The 18,517-nt window shown below is 48.3% G+C and overlaps 1 protein-coding gene and 1 long non-coding RNA gene across 3 annotated transcripts in view; one reads left to right on the top strand and one right to left on the bottom strand.

Moving 5' to 3' along the window:
* Window positions 1-1,197: 1,197 nt before the first annotated feature.
* Window positions 1,198-18,517, top strand: part of LOC308673238 — a 27,128-nt gene continuing 9,808 nt past the window's right edge. The window contains exons 1-4 of one of the 2 annotated variants that reach the window (XR_014027600.1): window positions 1,198-1,219; window positions 4,333-4,383; window positions 5,478-5,535; window positions 6,245-6,310. This is a non-coding gene — a long non-coding RNA (uncharacterized lncRNA). Of the gene's footprint in view, window positions 1,220-4,332; window positions 4,384-5,476; window positions 5,536-6,244; window positions 6,311-18,517 lie in introns of those variants that run through there. The other variant, XR_014027601.1, reaches the window with a different exon arrangement.
* HPRT1 (hypoxanthine phosphoribosyltransferase 1) overlaps window positions 13,039-18,517 on the bottom strand; it is an 11,715-nt gene continuing 6,236 nt past the window's right edge. The window contains exons 5-9 of the mRNA XM_081336784.1: window positions 17,675-17,692; window positions 17,132-17,214; window positions 15,630-15,676; window positions 15,020-15,096; window positions 13,039-14,234 (exon numbers count right to left, since the gene is read on the bottom strand). Of these exons, the coding sequence (XP_081192910.1) occupies window positions 14,187-14,234; window positions 15,020-15,096; window positions 15,630-15,676; window positions 17,132-17,214; window positions 17,675-17,692 (273 nt within the window). The 3' untranslated portion in view covers window positions 13,039-14,186. The remainder of the gene's footprint in view (window positions 14,235-15,019; window positions 15,097-15,629; window positions 15,677-17,131; window positions 17,215-17,674; window positions 17,693-18,517) is intronic.

Genomic DNA, 18,517 nt, shown 5'->3' with positions numbered 1-18,517 from the left:
GTGATTGAAATTTGCATGCCTGGCAGTTGACTCACATTTATGACTGTTACAGTGGCCTGGGCTCACGCGATCCCCTTTTGTGACCTTCAGTCAATGGGGAAGCCAGGTTAAGTTTAACAACCGTGTTCCTCACTTAACGGCAGCGATTCCCTAAATTGTGGCAAGGGAGGTCGTAAAAAGGGGCAAGACTCAACGAATGTCTCACTTAGCAAGAGAAACTTTGGGCTCGGTTGCGCTCGTAAGTCAAGGACTACCTATAATCCGAGCATTTTGGGGGGCCTTCCTGGGTCTGTCCACTTGGGCGCTCTGCTTAACGCCCACTTCCTCCATTAAAAGGAGGACTTAGAATAATAACTTTATTGTCACTTTGAGCGTACACTAATCGGCATACGTTAAAATGAAATTTCGTTGCGTTCAGCTCTCAGAGGGTCACCACCTCTGACATACACTACATAAATATGACAGAAATAAATACATACAGAGTTAGGCATATACCTACATATATTATTATACGACAAAGAGAAACAACAGTCTAGTTCGGGTTACGTATCTCCGTGCACGGCCAGAACAAGGAATCTTGATTTACTCCCCAAGAAAACTCCTCTGGACTTTCCCCGTGAAAAAAGGCCCTTCTTTGAAGCTCTTCATCACCGACCCCCCTCTGCTGACTACACCCCTGGGTGGGAGTTGTCCTCCAGCACATCTGGAGCACACAGCTGTATCCGAGGTTCTGCAGGCGGAGGGGGCGGGAGGGGCCAGCAGGGGCCGCCTCTGCTTGGGGGCCACGGAGGCAGCCGCAAGTCCTTTCCACTTTGGGGACCTCCCCGCGGGGAAGGGAGAGAGAGCAGGAGCCCCGTCCCCGAACCCCCGCCGGGCCAGGAAACCCGGACCTTCCCTTTCTCCGGACCAGGCGAGGCTGGCCCGGACCCCGCACCTCCCGGCCCGGGGCTTCGCAAGGCGCTCCCTCCGGCCCGGGCCCTCTTCCGCGGGACCCGCCGGGAGCCTTCGGGGAAACCTCCGCGCTCCGCCGCTCCCCCGACCCCTCCCCCCGCCCCCCCCGCGCCGGGCCCGCCGCGCGCCCCTCCCGGCCCCGCCCCCCGCCTGGGCGGTGCCTGCCCGCCGCGCCCCCCCGCCCCCCCTCCCAGCAGCCTTTGCACGCGCTACAATGAAATTTGCAAAGTTTTTTCGATTTCGGCGCCATTTTCGAGTGGACTCGGAGGTGAGGAGGGAGGGCGGGGAAAAGAAGGGCGCCCCGGGCCGGGGGGGCCGCGGGGGGAGCCCCAAAAATCGCCAAAAAATCCCTAAAAATCCCCCCGGCCCGGCCCGGCCCCGGGAGAGGCGCGGGAAGGCCGGGCGGGCGCGGGAGCAGCGGCTGGGCGGGGGGGAGGGGGAGGGGGAGGCGGCGCGCGGGGGGGGCAGCACCGGCCGGCCCCCCCGCTCCCCCCGGGCAGCTACCGGGGGCGCCCCTCACCGGGCCAAGCAGCCGCCCGAGCGGGGGTCGCCTGGCGACGCCCCTCCCCCCGCCCGTCCAAGTGGCCAAACTTTTCCGGCGCGGCGGGCGGGGCGGCGGGGGAGCCCGAGGGGGCCGCTTTCCCGGGGGGGGGCGGCTCGGGGCAGCGGAGCCCTCGGGGGGAGGGGAAGCCCCCCCGGCCAGTGCCACGGGCGGGACCGGCCCCGCATCTCCCCCCGCCCCCCCCGCCGCCTCCGCTCCGTCGCCGCTTCCTCCGCCAGTTACTTTTTAGCTAAATATGGATACAGCCAGGAAGCGGCCCGGCAGTCGCGCCGGAGGAGCCCATCCGCGCCCGCGGGGCTCGCCGCCCCTTCCCAGCCCTCCGCCTGCCGCTCCCTCGGGGAGGCTCCCGGGCCCCTTCCCGGAGAAAGGCGCGCCTGGCGGAGGGGAGGGCAGGGACGGGACGGGAAGGGGGCGAAGCCTTCGGGGGGGGTCCCTCGCGGTTTGCAGCCGCAGCGCCCCCTCCCCCGCGGAAAAGGAGGGAGGGCGGGGTGGGGGAAGAGCTCGGGCAGGGCAGGGGCGGCGAAAGTGACAGGGGCCAAAGCCGGGGAGCTCAGGGGGGTTTGAAGTGCCCCCCCCGCTTCTTTCTGTCTTGAGTTCCCTTCGTGCCCCCCCTCCGCCCGCCCGCCCGAAGGAAGGCTGCAGACCCGGCGGGCGTGAGCCGGCAGGGAGAGAGTTAAACTGATGCACCGCTGAATTTTTTTCCTCCAAGGGAAATCAGTTGCAGAAAAAAAAAAGACTTTTCTTTCCCCCCCCCTCACCCCCGTCAAAAAACCCCCCAAAACGCAGTTTCTACGAGGCAAAAGTGCTTGCCAAAAAACAAAAAGAAATTTTGAATTGCCTTCCGAGGCTGGAGTAACGTTTAAGAGGGAAACTGCGAGAGAGAGAGAGAGAGAGAGAGAGAGAGAGAGAGAGAAGATGGTTTCATTTCACTTTTTAAGTATTTACAATGTTTTTTTTTTAAAAAAGCTTTTGAAATACAAAATACAAAGGTTTTTTTTGCCGGCGCTTGTCTGGGAGATAAATTGTTTGGAGTAAGTGGTTTGAATTCAAAGTGGCCTGTTTGCGATGGAAAATTTGTTTTTGGATTTTATAAGAGCTGTATTAAAATTTTTGAAAGGCACAGAACACTCACAATAAATTCAATTTTTTATATAAAAGTCCATCAGTCTTAAAAAATACACAACATATGAGTGTAAATGACTAATTTTTATAGAACGAAAGTCATTTTTTTAAAAAAATAAACAATTTTAGAAATGATTTTGCCCAGTATTATACTTTATGTCACTACATGTTTTATTTTACAACAATTGATTGAAATGTAGTTTAAGAAACTGATTAAAATAATGGTATTATGAACGCATAAACAAGATAGTTTTTAAATTACAGAATTTAAAAATACTTGTTTATCCCTTAAGAAACCTAATTTAGATTTTTAAAATTGTTCTTGTATATTTTTTAAAAAATTGCAAAAAGTTTAGTTATCTATTTTCAAACATTCTTATTCAATAATTGGTTTTTTTCTTTTTTACAAAAAAACGTACTGTGCAGGAAATTTGCAAGGTATCCGATTTAATCTAAATTTTTCTAACAGTTTGGACTTTATATATATAAAATCAATACAACTCTTGCATTTTGCTATACCTTTTTTGCTGGTATTTTTATATAGGAAATGTAAAAAGTAAAAGGACAGAGGAATTTCTACATAATAAGCTAAGTGCAAGAATATAATATCGGTGGTGATAAAAACTGTACGTTGTCCTCTCTTAATCATATCCATGCAGCGGCTAGAAAATTTTGAGGGGTTGCGGAGGATTTTTTTTTCTCCTCTCTGTGCAGACTTTTTAAAAAATGCACACAAAAACGGAGCAAAAGGGGGGGGGAATCTTTTGTAACTGTGGCAGGAACGACCCTCAAAGTTTAGAGTCAGTAATTGCCAAATTCTGCAGTAGTGCCGGGTGGGGTAGAAAACCTACTGCCTTTTTGAAATCCTAAGTCATAACGTTTCTGCTAGAAAAGTGCGCAAAAGGGGCGACAGATCTTAAGATAATCTGTCGTGTGTATATGTGTGTGTGTTTGTGTGTGTGTGCGCGCACACGCGCTCACAAGCAGGTTCTATTAAATGGATGCTGATTCTGGTCAGATGTTCTACTTCCCTACCGTCTTGGTTTGAACAAATGGTGTTTTTAAGTTTGTTTTTTAAGTCTGTAATGCAGTCTTTACACCTAGAGGAGGCGACACTAAGTCAAACGGAAAACCTCCAGGGAGTTAAATACTGTTCTTCGTCAGCACTTTTGAGGGAAAACTTTTACTGGCATTCTAACATACAGTATATGGAGCCTTCCCTTCCCTTGTGCTCCATTTAAAAGAAGTAATAAAACTTCATTGCATGAAGTGGGAGAGACTGCAAATTCTTGCAAAAGTTTAAGAGCTGTGCAACAAGATGGTTAGGCTAAGAGGAGAGTTTGGAGATCCATTATCAATATGCTAATCCTGGTTAGTTTCTAAATGATCTTTTATGAGAGGATAAAAATGGGGGAAGGAATGCGTGTGATTTAGACACAGTGATGATGAATTAAAAAGAGGGTGTACTTTGGAAAATAATGTATTTTTAAAAATGATCATTTGTGGAAGTTTGGCTTCAGTGTTTTAAGATGATGCTAGTTGAAAACATATTATGATACTGTTTGTTTATGTTTATTTCTAAAGGTGCTAACTTGCCTTAAGCTATTTTGAAACAATATAGCAAAGAGATTGTTTTACATTTCACTGGGGATAGCAAGTGTGTGTTGGCTTCTAATTTTTTCTATTTCTGCTTGTAGGTCTGGCAAATAATACCGAGACTTTTTTTTTTCAAAAAGAGGGTGACTTGGGTAAGTCCACTCAAAATTAATAATTCTTCATTTCACTCCACACTTTTCACATAGGATTGTTATGGCTAGGCTTTTAATGGAGGTATAAAAATGTTTATTCTTTGTACAGGGAAAAAATAGGAAAGATGAAATATTTCGTGGATAGAATTATTGCTTAAAAATTCATGCTGAAATAGACAACTGGGGCACAATTCAGCGCCAGGAAGTCATTGTGCCCTTACACAATTCAGTAGGTTTTCTCTTGGGAAGAGTTTTGCCCAGTTTCTATCACCCCAACTCATGATGTGTTTTTTCCCCCAGCATTGTGTGGGCCACTGCAGTTCAAAAATAATGTTTGTGGTTTAGCACACAGCACAGACTTGTGGTTAATTAAGCCTATTTAAATAAACCAGACTTCACATGTGTGAATCCACTGTAGGTGTGCATATTTGCATCTCTAAAATATGGTTAGATTTCCAAAAATTAGAAAAACAAGTGTTGTGAATCTTCCTTGAAATGTCACTTAGTCCAGCAAGAATCTTTTTATAACAATCATCCATACCTTAAAGTGTGATGAAATGATATGCAGGCTATGTTGGTTTCAGTTTATTCATTATCTATGTGGTTCCCTCTTTGCTTATTGCAAATAAACTCACAGACAAGCCACAAAGTTCTCAAAACTCAAGTTTCACTCTGCTACAAAGGGAGTTATTAAAATGTTGGTTGGACGAGGGTTTGTGAGTAGGATGTGATAACTTTGAAAGTCCTTTGGCTTCTGACAAACTTCTTTCTAGACGGTTATCGTAGGCTTTTTGCTACATCAATGTCTCCCAAGCTTTAGAGGTTTTAAGATGGGTGGACTTCCAGAATTCTGGGAGCTGAAATCCACCCACCTGAAAACCACCAATCTTGAAAAACGCTGTGCTACAAAGTTGCCCCAAGTGCTCATCTTTGCTTGAGGAACCGGTCAGCAGCCCAGGTTTTGTGGCTCAGCTGAAGATCCAAGGGTTCCATAACTCTGAAAATAATCTGGATTTAATCCTATTCTGTTTCCACCAATGACTTTTCTTCAACTCTTCAGTTGACTTCCTTTGGGTTTTCTGTTTTAATTTCAGGCATGGCTTCTGCTGAACCTCCAAGATGGAGGAGGAAGACATTGGACAGACATTTTGGGTATGTTGTTTCCCTTTGCTAGATTGACAGAGGGGGGAAGGGAGGAAGGCTGACATTGTCCAGTTTATTACTTTGTCCAGTTTATTACTTTGTCCATGGAGGTAAAAGAATGTACCGGCCTGCAATTTGATGACTACAGCTTCAGCAGAAGTCTGCTCTACACTGCTGTTAGTAATGTCCTCCTTGCTACAGCCAGAACATTGTCCCTTTTTTCACATAGGATTCTTCCCTAGTTCCTACATTGGTTGAGTGTAGTAGCCACAATGAAGTTGGGTCTCTACAGAGTCTCTTTCTTAGCAGTCCATAACACTGGTTACCTGCTCATCTTCAATCTAGTCCAACAGCTTCAAAATGCCATTGATGTAAATAATAGATTCTCCTATCTCTAATGGGGCTCTAGACGGAAGTTCATCTCTGGCTGGGTTTTGGCTCCAGATCCTAGATCCAGTAGCCTCGTTTCTGAGTGGGAGAATAGAAAAAATAAAGGCCCATCAAAGAATGGGAGTAATCAAATTCCATCTCTCTGGGGGTACAGTGTTTTCCCCATGCAACCAGTCTCTGGGGAAGAAGGGTTTTCCCCACCTAAAAATTAGTGCTCACAACTTCCTCTCGCAGCTCAAAAGTTCGTGAGTTTTTGCATTCGTGGCTTTTATCTAAAATATGCATTAAAAGTTAGTAAGACCTTTGCTTGTGGGCTTTTATGTTTTAGCTCTTGTTGCAACGAAAGGCAAATCTCTCCCAGGAGTTCTCTTTGCATTATTTTTATCCATCACAGGTAAGTTGACACACATGAGTAAAATGAACAGATTTAAAAGAGTCACATAGGTTGGTTCAGAACAATCCCCACCTAATGGCAGCCTCTGGCTGAACTGGCTGTGATGTTTAAGTTCCCCACTCGTCCTCTCTCTGCACGTCAGGCTTTTAGCAAAAGTGACAGGCACTCCTAGGAAAGAACTCTTGGTTGCTTCTATTAGTTTCTGTGAAGAGGAACTGCTACAGGAACATGGGGGTTGTAGTACCCATGTGGGCAATGATCTGAATGTGCCATCTGATCTCCCTTTGCTTTCCTGGGTTAAATCCTGCTAAACTGCGGCAGCATTTCTCTGCTGAATCTCCACGCAGGAGAAAAAACATAAATGTTGCATATAGTCCATACGAACATTCCTTAAAGCATACTTGTCCATAAAGCAGTGAAAACAGGAGACTTTTTTCAGTGTGTGTAAAGATGTCTCAAAGAAATACGATGCCATTTCGATAAACAAATTAATTCATTATAGTCAAGAATACTTAGTTTGTTTCACAGGCTACAAAAACATGCTTGCTCGTTGTGATACTATCTATTGGCATTTTATATGACACTATTTCTAAGGATCTGTTGTTTTAAAAAAAGCAAAATAGAACCCTGAACTCTTTAAATGAATTTAGTTTTCTTTTTAGTCAGTCATGTGATTTAAAAGCCTGCCCTGTAGAACATATTCATGGAATCACTGCACAGGAAGCAAAATATAAGTTTATAATGCATTTATAAAAGGTGTAGAACTTGGGTAAATTTTTAAAAAAAAGTTAATAAAGGAAATTGTGAGCATTGTGATTCAACTCAAAGTACTCTGAAGGGTTTAGATCAGGCAAGGCTGCAAAACATGCTGTATATCTTAACGCACAGATAAACTAAGAATTAAGTAAATCAAATAATTGGAGGGATCAGACCTTCAGGTATCTAAAGTCCAGTGTGCACAGAACTTATTTTAAAAAAGAAACTGCTAACTATGCTTTTAACATGTAAAGTGTTAGTCCATAACAAATACAATTCAAAATCCATAGTTGGATAACCTTTGATCAAAACATACCAATAAATGCTTTTGTGACCGACAGCTGTCATTGTGTCTGTAGTGCATGCCAAATAAATACAAAAGGTTGATGGAAATCAGTTTCTCAACTTGCTTGATTATCCAACTGAGATTGTACACATACATTTACTCTGGAGTGAATTGAACTTGCCCTGAATTCATTGTTTGAAATGTACCACTGGCTATTGCTAGAATAGGTGCCGAACCCCTTTTAGAGGTGAATACAGGAAATTTGGCTTGGTGAGGACCAATTAATTTGGGAGGCAGGCATGGAAAATCCTTAGCTTGCATAAAACCATAGTGGCTGTGTTTTCCCATCTGATGCTATCATAGTTTTGAGTTGTTCAGATGCCAAGAATTAGTTCTCCTTACATTTTGTGGGATGCTGATTAACATTCTGTTGTTGCTCCTTGTCCCGTTGCAACTTCGAACCCTTTCTCCCCGCACATTTGAAAGTAAGGGGGTGGGGGCAGCAATCCTGCTGAAATCCTGCTTCTTGGTTTGCTTTGCACCTCGGCTTCCTTGGGGACGCTCAGTCAGATGGCCAACCTTGAGGTGCTGTAGCAGCACGACATGGTTTGTAGAGGAAAGAAGATACAGACCGTTCTGGGCTGCCTCATTACCTCAAGGATTCAGTCGAAGATAAGCCATCATCAGACACAGGAAAGCCAAGACCGTCCCAAACTTAGCTTGCCTGGCCAGGTATGTTTCAGGGTGAATACTTTGAGTGGGTTCTTTTTTGAAGCTTCACTTTCTGCCTCGAAGAGAAAATGACACATAGACAGTAGCATCCGCCTTAACTTTCCTTTTAAATTTCCCACCTCAAAAGCGAAAGCAGCATGGGAGAGGGTTTCTGCATCTCCCAAATCATGAGGGTCTGATGTCTCAGCCAGGAAAACCTCCTCTGAATCCAGAATATTGGGAGTGAGGTAGAATTGCAAAGACAAAGTCGAGGCCAGCCTGCCTCTTAAGGCAGGGGTGTCCAACCTTGGCAATCTTAAGATCAGCTGGCTGGAGACTTCTGGGAGCTGTAGTCCACACTCTCCTCTTAAGGGCATTTAAAAGTGGCTAGTATCCCTCCTCGACTTTTTTATTCCCGGCAGAATGAAGCTCTGGATTGCATGCTGCTAGCAGAATAACACCTTTCCTTGAAAGCAGAGCTTAAAATTCATTAGGGAATGAATTGTCTCAAAAGAGACAAGATTTCAACCTGAATTTCCCTCCAAAATCTGCTGTCTGTGACCATTTTTTTCACTGGCGTCTTGCAGGGCTTGGGAGAGAGAGCAGCCCTCTTTGGTTACTCAGAGGGAGGGCTACAAAAACGGAAAGTCTGCTGTCTGCTGTGCTTTAGCAGCACGTAAATACTGGAGTTTAGGATGGCCTCCAGTATTGCTTTGCTGCTGTAGTCAAGCTGGCACCTGCTCCAGGAAATTGGTCCTAAAGCGATGAAGAGAGTGTTGTTCACCCTCCAGAATGGGGAAACAAAGGCAGCATATGCTGAGCTGAAGTCTTCTGCACTTTGAAAAATGGACAGTTTTTTGTAGCGTTTGTACCCAAAATTTCCTTCTCCTGGTAGAGAATTTAGGGAGCCGCAACACCGTGGGCTTCCAAAGGCAGCGGAGAATGGGAGGTTCGTCCTCCGAGCTTGTGGGTTGGTTTCCGAATGTTTTGTCACCAGGCTAGGTAACACCTTCAGCGGAGTTTAGGGGATGTCAGTGTTCCTCTGTTTGTAAGGGCTTTGTGTACAAATGAGAATATTTGTGGCTGAGGGTTGAACTGTAGGGTCCTTGGTGCTCTCTGAGCTTGGTTGTTTGCTTGCAGATATTTAATTACCTAACTAGGTAACATCTTCAGCGCTAGAAAGGAGTGGGATTTCCTCTCTATTATACCAATTCAACCCCCACTTCCTTGTAGCACTGAGTTCCCTAGTTGGGTAATGAAATGTCTGCAAGAAAAAAAAAACAAGCTCAGAAAGCTCCAAGGATCCCACAAATAAGCAAATTTAAGGCTGCTGATTGTGGAAAGAACCTATGAATACAGTAGCATATGAATATAGTATAGTCAACTACTACTAAGTGTTGTGGCCTTTCGTAATCAACAAGGGTGGGAATCTCCCTGAATCTTCTGTGGGAGAAGCCAATTGGATGTTTTTCTTTAGGCATCGGGAAGAGATAGAAGCATCCTGTATCCAATTGTGGTTTGTTTTTTTTAATAAATCATAATTGGCTGGGTTCTTGTGGGGTCTTCTTGGTGCAATATCATTTTATAAAACGAATATTTGTATTAAATATCTGGTATGAACCAACCGTTGTGTGATTGTCCCATATCTGATCTGACATAATTAGATGTTACTGTCTTTGATTGCCTGTTGAGTCTTCTATAAAACCAAAGCGCAGCCGGAAGCTCAACAGTTAGCTTTGCAGGTTGCCTAACTGTGGCTTATGGAATAAGCAAGAGTTTGCCTAGGTTATAATGATTCCATGCAACATTTTAAGACATAAAGCCGTTTCTCTGGTTTTTACTTATTCCCGGTGTGTGAATTTAGCCTCTTCCTCAAAACTTCCTCTAAAAAGTCTGAAACAATTTGAAGAGGTAGGGGGGAAAAGATCAGAAATCTTGCGGTATCTTTTCCGAGGGAGGGAAAACGGCCTTTTAATAAAACGGCTCAGGCTGTCAGCGGCCCCCGGATTCCTCCCGTCTTTTGACTGCGTCTCACACCGCCTGCTTTCTGGGGAGTCCTCCGGGGGCCGGTCGAGGCCGCGGTGGCTTTGCCCGCCAGCATTCGTTCCCCCCCCCCGGGCTAGGGAGGGGGCTCGGGGCCCCGATTGCTCCGAAGCGCAAAGCCCTTTCCCCCCCCCCCGGGAGAGAGTTTGTCGGAGCGGGGAGATCAGGGAGGCCGGAGAGAAATCGGGGCGGGGGCGGAGGAGCGGCCGGCCCGCAGGCTTTGCCAGTCCTCGCCCGTCGGGGCTCCCGCGGCAAGTGAAACCGGCCGGGCCGCGAGAGCGAGCCGAGCCTCTCCTTGGGCCCCGGGAAACGGGGCGGCCGGCCCGGTCGAGGGGAGCCCGGGCGGCTCCGCGGTTCAGGCACGGCTGGGCCCTTTGCGCGCGGCGGAGCCCCGTCGAACCCGGCCGGGGAGCGACCGTGGCGGGGCTGGCTGGCTAAGGCGGCAGCGGGGTGGACTAGAAGGCCTCCGAGGTCCCGCCCGGCTCCGGCATTCTGCTAAGAGCGGCTCTTCCTCCTCGCCGACCGAGGGAGCCGGAGCTTCGGGAGGCTTTCCAGGCTGGCGGCCCCGGCGGTCCTTTTGCCCGACGTGGCTGAACCTCAGAAGGCCCGGAAGCCGGCCGGGATCGAGGGCGGCTGAGCCGGAGCCCGCGGACTTTCAGGCCCTTTTGGGTCCGCTAAAGTCGAGCAGCCCCTGGCCGAGGATGCGGGGACGGCCGCCCCTCCCGAGTGGCACCCCGGGGCCCATGCGGCTGGGCGCCTCGGCCTCCCTCCCGTTGCTCGCCTCCCCCTTGCCCCCTCCAGGCGCTCCGTCCCCGGGAGAGGCTGGCGCGGCCCTCGGAGAGCCGGAGCGTCGGGCGGCCCCACCCTGCCCTCTGCCGGGCTGGGCGCGGCCGGCCCGCCTGGTCCCGCCCGGAGCCCCGTCGTCCCTCGGCGCGCCCTTCGGGGAGTAGCCGGGCGGGTCGGGGGTGGGGGATCTGGCTGCCCGACGGCGCTGCTCGCTCATCCACCGCTGAGTTTGCGGAAGCGGCCGCGGTTTAGCCGGCCTTGGGCTGCGCTGCCTGCCGGCGAGGAACAAGCCCAACCCCGGAGAAGCCCGGTCCCTCGCGCGGGGCGTCGGAGCTGCAGCCTTCAGTGGCCGAGAAGCGGCTCTCGCCTTCCGATGCTGCTTCGGGGCGGCTGCGTGGGCGTGGGCCGCACGGCCTACCTCGCCGGGCGCTTGTTGGGCGGCGGGAGGGGGCGCAACCTGCCGTGCCTGGCGGAAAAAGCGACGTAGAACCGGAGGGACAAGCGAAGCGGGGAGAGCTCGGCAAGCTTCCCCCCGTGTCCCGGACAGCCGTGGCGGGGTCTGGAGGGCGGCACCGTTCGCCGCGCCTCCTTGGGATTCCCCGGCTCCCGTCCGCACCGAGGGCGCCGCTGGCGGCCGGGCTCCCTCCCTTGCCCGTGGGCGCCGGGAGAGCGAAGGCGGCTGGCCCGCAGCGCGGCGCCCTCGGGGGGAGGAAGAGGGTCGGGGGCCGCGCAGGAGCTTCGGGGCTCCGGCTCCCCTCCCGCCGGGCGACCCACTCGGGGAGGGCTTTCTGCCTGGGGGAGTGGGCTTTCCGCCGGCGTCTCCTGCCAGCCAGGTCCGACCCGGAGCTGGTCCTCCGGCTCCTTCGCCGGCGATTTTCCTCTTGGTCCCGTCTGGTTTCCTTGTACAGGACCCGGCCGGAGATCCCGGGAATCTTGCGGGAAGCCCAGAGAAAGGGCCGTTGTCGATTCGGGATAACTGCCGGCGGAAAGGGATTTCCATTTCCCTGTTCTGGCTTTAAAACCAACCCAAACCCCACCCCTGCCCAGGTGGGCTACTTTCCTAGTGGCGAAAGCCAGACCACCCCCCCCCCTTAAGGGACATCCTCAACTCCTGCGGCGAAGTCGTTTTAGAACGTCAGCATGGGGGCTTTTGAGAAAGAGGCAGATTCCCCCCCCCTTTGGTCTAATCCTGCTGAGGGGCATGAAACTGATCAGGGATGCAAACTGCCATTGACCAATATGGGCCTTCACAAATTGTAAAATGTAGCACCACCAAATATGTAGGACATCCGCCTCCCCCCCCTGTAATGCAGACATTAAGTAGCTAAATTTCTGACTTAGCACAAAGTGTGAAGCTATTCTCATTTGTTAATCACGTTTTACAGCTAATGTTGTACAAAAACCCTTGAGATTGAATCAATAAAGTCTGTTTTAAATAAATCTTATTCTAGCACCTTGTGCAAACCAAACCTGATTCTGCAGTGCTGGAGGTTCTTAACCATGGTTTGAGAAGCAAATCATGGCCTGCCTCATAAATGATAAGTCACATTAGGCCCCAAACAAACAGCCAATTTAACACAAACGTGGACAGGGCAAGTGGGTAAACAGATGCTGTGTGTGTGTGTGCCAGGGCATCACTAGAAAGTTCTGACTTGACTGGTATGCCTAGCGCCCACCTGGCGAGGGAGCCACATCACAGGCAGCCCTTTTAACGTGCTGCTGCTGCTCTGGGCCAAGGAACAGCAGAGGTCATCCTTCTGCAGCCGGGGAAACTACCCGTAAAACAAAAGGCTGGCTAAAGCTCATTTTAAAACCACCGTCCTGGCCTTGAGTCAGAAGGCAAGGGACAACTCTTTCTTGAATGGAAAGACGAAATGGCCCCTAAAACCTTTAGCAAAAAGCAGGCAGTTGTAGTTTTTTAGCGGCATCGGAATTAGCCAGTCTTGTGATGATAAGACCCCCAATGCAAAGGACGCTGAAACATGCAGGGATGAACTGGGAAGAGGGGGATCCTTGGGGAAAATGGAAGGCAAAAGGAGAAGGGGACAGCAGACGATGAGATAGATGGTTAGTGTCAGTGATACAATGAACATGAATTTGGGCAAACTCAGGGTGACACTGGAGGGGAGGGGGGCTGGCAGCCTGTGGTCCATGGGTTTGTGAAGAGCCACACGCAACTTAGTGATTAACAACAGTTCAATCTAGAAAATGGGTTTTCCAGAGGAATTGCCCACTGCAGGCTCAATCATCACCCATATCCCCCTCCCAAAAAAGCAGGCCCCAATTCTTCCTTGAAATCACCAGCCTGGGATGAGGATGGGGAAACTGAGGCAAAAAAGAGGGCACAACTGGTGATTGCTTTAAGTATATGGTGGAGCCAGCTCAGCTGCCTCTTGGGAGAAACAGCTTTTATTTTAAAGTACATCCGCTTTGTGCACCTCTAATGGTCAGCGTTACAATCATGTTTTTTCACTGACGTAAAATACGAAGACGATGGTTGGATCCGAAAGGCAACGTAACTCAGCTGATGGAGGAAGAATGACGGAGACACAAGCTGCGGGGAGCTTGTGTGTTGCCGGCCATCAGCCTTTAGCCAAAGGAGGTGAGCAGAAAACAGCGGGCCGCCAGTGCAGCCAGATCCTGAACTTCTGATGTTGTCGCGTTTTCCCCCCAGACAGACCCGAACAGACTCTTTTCTTTAACTCTGCCAAGGCAACTAAAGCAACTCCAAAAAGCAGCTTAGCCGGAGAGCATCAATGCTCCTTCAGGAACACCAAAACCATCCGAAGGTGCTCCGTGTGCCTCTTTCCCAGCACCCACCCCCGGAGCAGCAACCTGGTGACCACCCCGCCCCCACCCCAAATCTCAATTACATTCCATTACAATATAAAACTTAAATTACTCGTTTTTTTAAAAAATATTACTAATATAGATTTCCCATCTTAAAATGCCTTATACATTTACAGTACTATTTCATGAGCTGATGAGGTTTTTAAAAAGGGGGGGCAAGTGAGAAAGAGATTTTTTTCTTAAGGGGCTAGGAGGAGGAGGAGGAGGAGGAGATGCATAGTGCAAATTTAAAAAAAGGGAAAGTGGAAATATCCTTAACTTCCCAAATGTAAATAAACAAAATGAGTTTCCCATAACTGTACATGCAATAAGTTAGAGCAAGCGATATGACGAGAGCCAAGGGGTCACTCCACAATCTGAAGCTGGTGATTGGGCCGAAAAGCGGCCGAAGGCAGACGCCGGGTATCGGCTTTGAGGTCTCGCCAGTCGGATGAAACCGGCTAATCATGCCTTGTATTTCTCTTTTCCGGTCTCGCTGATCACACAGATGTGCTGAAATACAAAATACTTCCAAATTAATAGCAAGGCGAAGATCGACCCGTTGCTGATTCCTGCATTGAAAGCCAACTTCTGAGGCACTTTACGGGGCTGCCATGTTCAGAGTAACTCTGCCGCTCCAGTTTAATAGGTAGTCCATAGTTTACGACCATTCCTTTAGCGGTCGTCTGAAGTTACAACGTGACTTAGCAACGGCCCTCAGGCTGACAACAGTTGTATTGTTGTCGCAGTCACACAATCAAAATTTTGGGCACTTGGCAGACGGTATGTGTGGCTGCAGTATCCCAGAGTCATCTGATCCCCACTGCAATCTTACCGATGGGGGAAGCTGGATTCGCTTAATGACTGTGCGTTTCACCTAACAACTCCAATGATTTAAACAGGGCAAAAAGGTCGTGAACCTGGGGGTGCCCCTCACTTAGTAACCTGTTTGTCTAGCAACAGACATCCTGGTCCCGATTCTGTTTTTAGGTTGAGGATTACCTGAATCCTGACAGTTTCTCTGCCAAGAAGCTGCCTCGTGTTTACAAACTTTTGTCAGTTTGCACCAAACTGTGGGAAGCCAGAATCAAAATGGGCATCAGACTGAAAAAAGTGGCTTGAGGGTTCTGTGAGCAGCCACGACGACTCTGGACTTTCCCAGCTTGTTGCTCAAGAAAAAAAAAAAATCTGTTCCTACTGTTTCGTTTTGACCCCACGGCTAAAAGAAGCAGAGTGAGGGCACGGGTGAACAGGGTTGTTGTTTTTTTTGAACAAGATGATCTGTGTTAATTACTTACATTCAAATCTCTGAAGTATTCGTTATAATCTAGAGCATATCCAACCACAAACTTGTCTGGCACTTCAAAACCAACGACTGAAAAGAACCACACAATAAAAGCAGGAGGTTAGGCTGTGTTTGGGACAACCAGGTTAATAACGTTACTTATAGTGCCACTTTGCGTAACTGGAGCAGTTAGTTAAGAGTACTGCAGCAAAAATGGCACGGGCATTTTAAATAAAAATAAAACCAGTTTTGTTACCATAAGTCAGTTAAACAAGTGGCATTTTCCTACTGTCACGAGCAAAAGGAGAGAGGAGGAAGAGCTCCCTCACTGCAGAATCACACAGTCATTACGGAGGAAATCTCTCACACCCAAGGGGGCCGAGCCCTGGCTTACACCCTCAGCTGCTTTGGCTTAGATCTGCTTGCAAACACACCCAACGACGGGACGTTTCAAGGCCCAGGAAAGCTGTTACCGTAAGCCAGCTCGGTCCTCTGCCCACCCACAGGAGCCGCTCTTGGTTGACCAGTTTCAGCCCGCTCTTTTCTGGTTTCAACAGCATTCTCTCACCCCTGGGCCTCTATTACAGTCCAGATTACACTGTGATTGCACAAGAGTCACTTACAATCAGGCCGGTATCCTACGCTTCGGGGTGTCCTTTTCACCAACAAGCTGTCAAAAAATCAGCCAAACCAAAGTCACTGAGAGGACAAAAACGTACATGCAACCCGTACATCCCACGCGAGCTAAACCAGGGGTGTCCACGCTCGGCAACGTTAGGCCTGTGGACCTCAACCCCCAGATTTCCCCAGCCGCCTGGAAGCTGAAGCCCACAAGTCTTGAAAGTTGCCAAGGTCGGACACCTCTGAGCCAAGGGTTGGGTTCTGCCCTTCCTCATAGGTGTAGCAAGAAATAAGCAGCAAACAGAGCCGCTTTACGCCATTCTCCAGGTTTTAGGTGCACACAAAGGCCGTTTCTTGGCTCAGGCCTCAGGAGAGGAGCCGAGGAAGAACCCAGGGGCCGTGCTGCCTCCTTAGGCGAGGCAGGATGAGAAAGGGGAAGCCTCTGCCTTGCTGTGAAGCTGAGCAGCAGGACAGAGCCAGTGGCCCACACATGCGGCCTGATGCATTTGTTTTCCACAAGCCTACAACTAAGAGTGTGGTTGTGTGGGGGTTTTCTCTACCGTACAGAAGCCGGTTAAGTGACTGCTTGTCTGCTATCAGCGCTACATGCCCGGTCAAGGTCAGAGCACGGCCAACCCTGGAGCAGCTTGTTATGGGCAACAGAAACCGGCAGAGAGCAGCTCTCTGGTCCGCAGCAGCAGCTACGCTTTTCTGGTGAAGCGCAGCGGATCAAACATCCTGGAAATGCTTGCTGGCTCAAAGGAGAAACCCGTAACCCAAAAGGTGAGTCAGTCTCTGGTGAGACAGCCAGAGGCTCCACATTGGGAAGCGGACTGCCTCCTGTCCCGGTCCACGCAGCTCCTGGATAAGGCTTCCCACAATCTCCCTTCATGTGGGTAGAGCGTGGGAAGCAGGGAGCATTCTTTGCGACACCTTTGCCCTACTCATGACTCTGTGCCTTGAGGAACGGCCAGAAAGGTTCCAGATTCTCTGGCTGCAGAGAATGAAGCCCCCTCAAGTGACGACTACCTGGTCTTCAGTTCATCAGCCCACGAGACAAAATACTTTAGAAGAGTCAATTGCAGCAGAACCAACAAAGATGCAGGAATGGTCCGGATACAGTTCATAAAATAATTATAATTTACCGCAGCTTCTGGAGACAGAATGTGGAGGCCGCAGTGATCGTAAATATAAAATATAGGTCTTTTGAGAGCCGCGTGAGATGGACACTGATACCCCCCCACCATCCCAAAAAAATCTTCTGTTACTAAACCCTGGTTCACTAAAACACATGAACAAGTCCACTTCCCAAGCTCCTATTTATTTTTTAAGGAAAACAACTGAGAACTACTGGAGCAAAAAGTTACATCCTCTGCTTGGTTAAGATAGCTGAAGCATTTCCCCTGAAGTGGTATCGCTTTGGGCTGTTTGTTCCGTCCTGCCAAGGGGGGTGGGGTGGGGGCTTTCTAAAGCGACACGGAGGGAGGGAAGGGCGAGCACAGACCTTGCCACTTTGACCATCTTTGGATTGTACTGCTGGAGCAGGGACAGTAGGGTCTGCATTGTCTTGCCAGTGTCGATTATATCCTGAGGAGTAAACAAACAAAACGGATCACACCCCCTGGCTTTGGAGGGAAATTACAGCAAAGTAATGCTTCACTGGGGCACATTATGCCTGGAAAATAATAATAATAATAAAGAGAATATATCTAGAGGAGATAGCTTCGGGGCTTAAAACACATTGCTAAAACTTGGTGAAGTGTCTCTATAGGGCCTTTTATAAAGGCAAGCAAACTTTTGATGCAAATTATTAATGTGCACTTGGTCAGAAAGATTGTTAGTAAATCTTGTTTCAAGATCGTTTCAACAGTCTTCCTCATCACTGTTTAGGAAGAACGGGAAGAAGTGGATAAGTTTGAAGTTGCCTTGAAATTTACAGCTGGAAGATGATTCCAATCCACATAGCTTACTTAGACCTTACAAGGAACTCAAGGCAAAGGGCCCCAAATCATACATAAAGATAGTATTTGCCAAATGAAGTACTTACTTCTACAATCAAAACATTCTGGAAAAAAAAAAGACAGAATACCATCAGTAATTTTAGTTCAGTTTTACACTCCAACCTCTATTTTTCCTAATTTTTCCCTTTTTTTACCAATTAACAGGCCAGAAGAAAATGGCTACAAATTGTACCTGGCGTTTAAATCATTCATGTTATTAACATATCATTAGCACGTTCTTTGGGACTTTAAACAGATAAATTCAAACATAAAACTTCTAACCACAAAGCAGCAACAATTAAAACTAAGAAAGACAATGAATTAAACGCCTTAGGAAGCACATCCTAAATGCTTTTAGTTTGCTAGCATTTTTGAAATGGTTTAAGTACTTCCTCGTGGCCAAAACTAACAAATGTTTTTGAACATACATCCAGAGAACAACTTTTTAAAACAGGAACTGTATGGTTGAACTTAGAAAAGGGATCACTTGAGACATCTGGAAGGCTTTGGAAAAATCTGCTCGAAGTACTGTCTGTTTCTTTTTGGTCCCAGGAACTGGTGTTCAAAGCAACTGTGATGTGGTCAACATAGGTACCCCTTGCTTAAAAGAGTCGATGGATTTAATTTTTCTGATTTCATCTCCTCCCTTTCCTAAAGGAACAAGAGCACCATTTCTGTGTTTATAAAAATGAACGCCCTGCTCCCCTCACCAGAGACACAGTATACTCGGAATTGCAAAATTTACTGGGGCAGAAAGAACCCACATGATTAGCTAGCAAAGCTTTCCGAAAGCCAGAACGCAAGGGAAACTTGGCAATGCTTTGCATGGTGTATTGTGTTTTTTTTTTAACGAAATGCTTTCACCTTAATTGCATTTCATTTTAAGGACA

This window comes from Vipera berus (genome assembly GCF_964194415.1).
Source record: "Vipera berus genome assembly, chromosome: 11".
NCBI classification, from domain to species: Eukaryota; Metazoa; Chordata; class Lepidosauria; order Squamata; family Viperidae; genus Vipera; species Vipera berus.
Note: the sequence above shows the minus strand (reverse complement) of the source record. Positions and strands in the feature narration are given on the sequence as shown.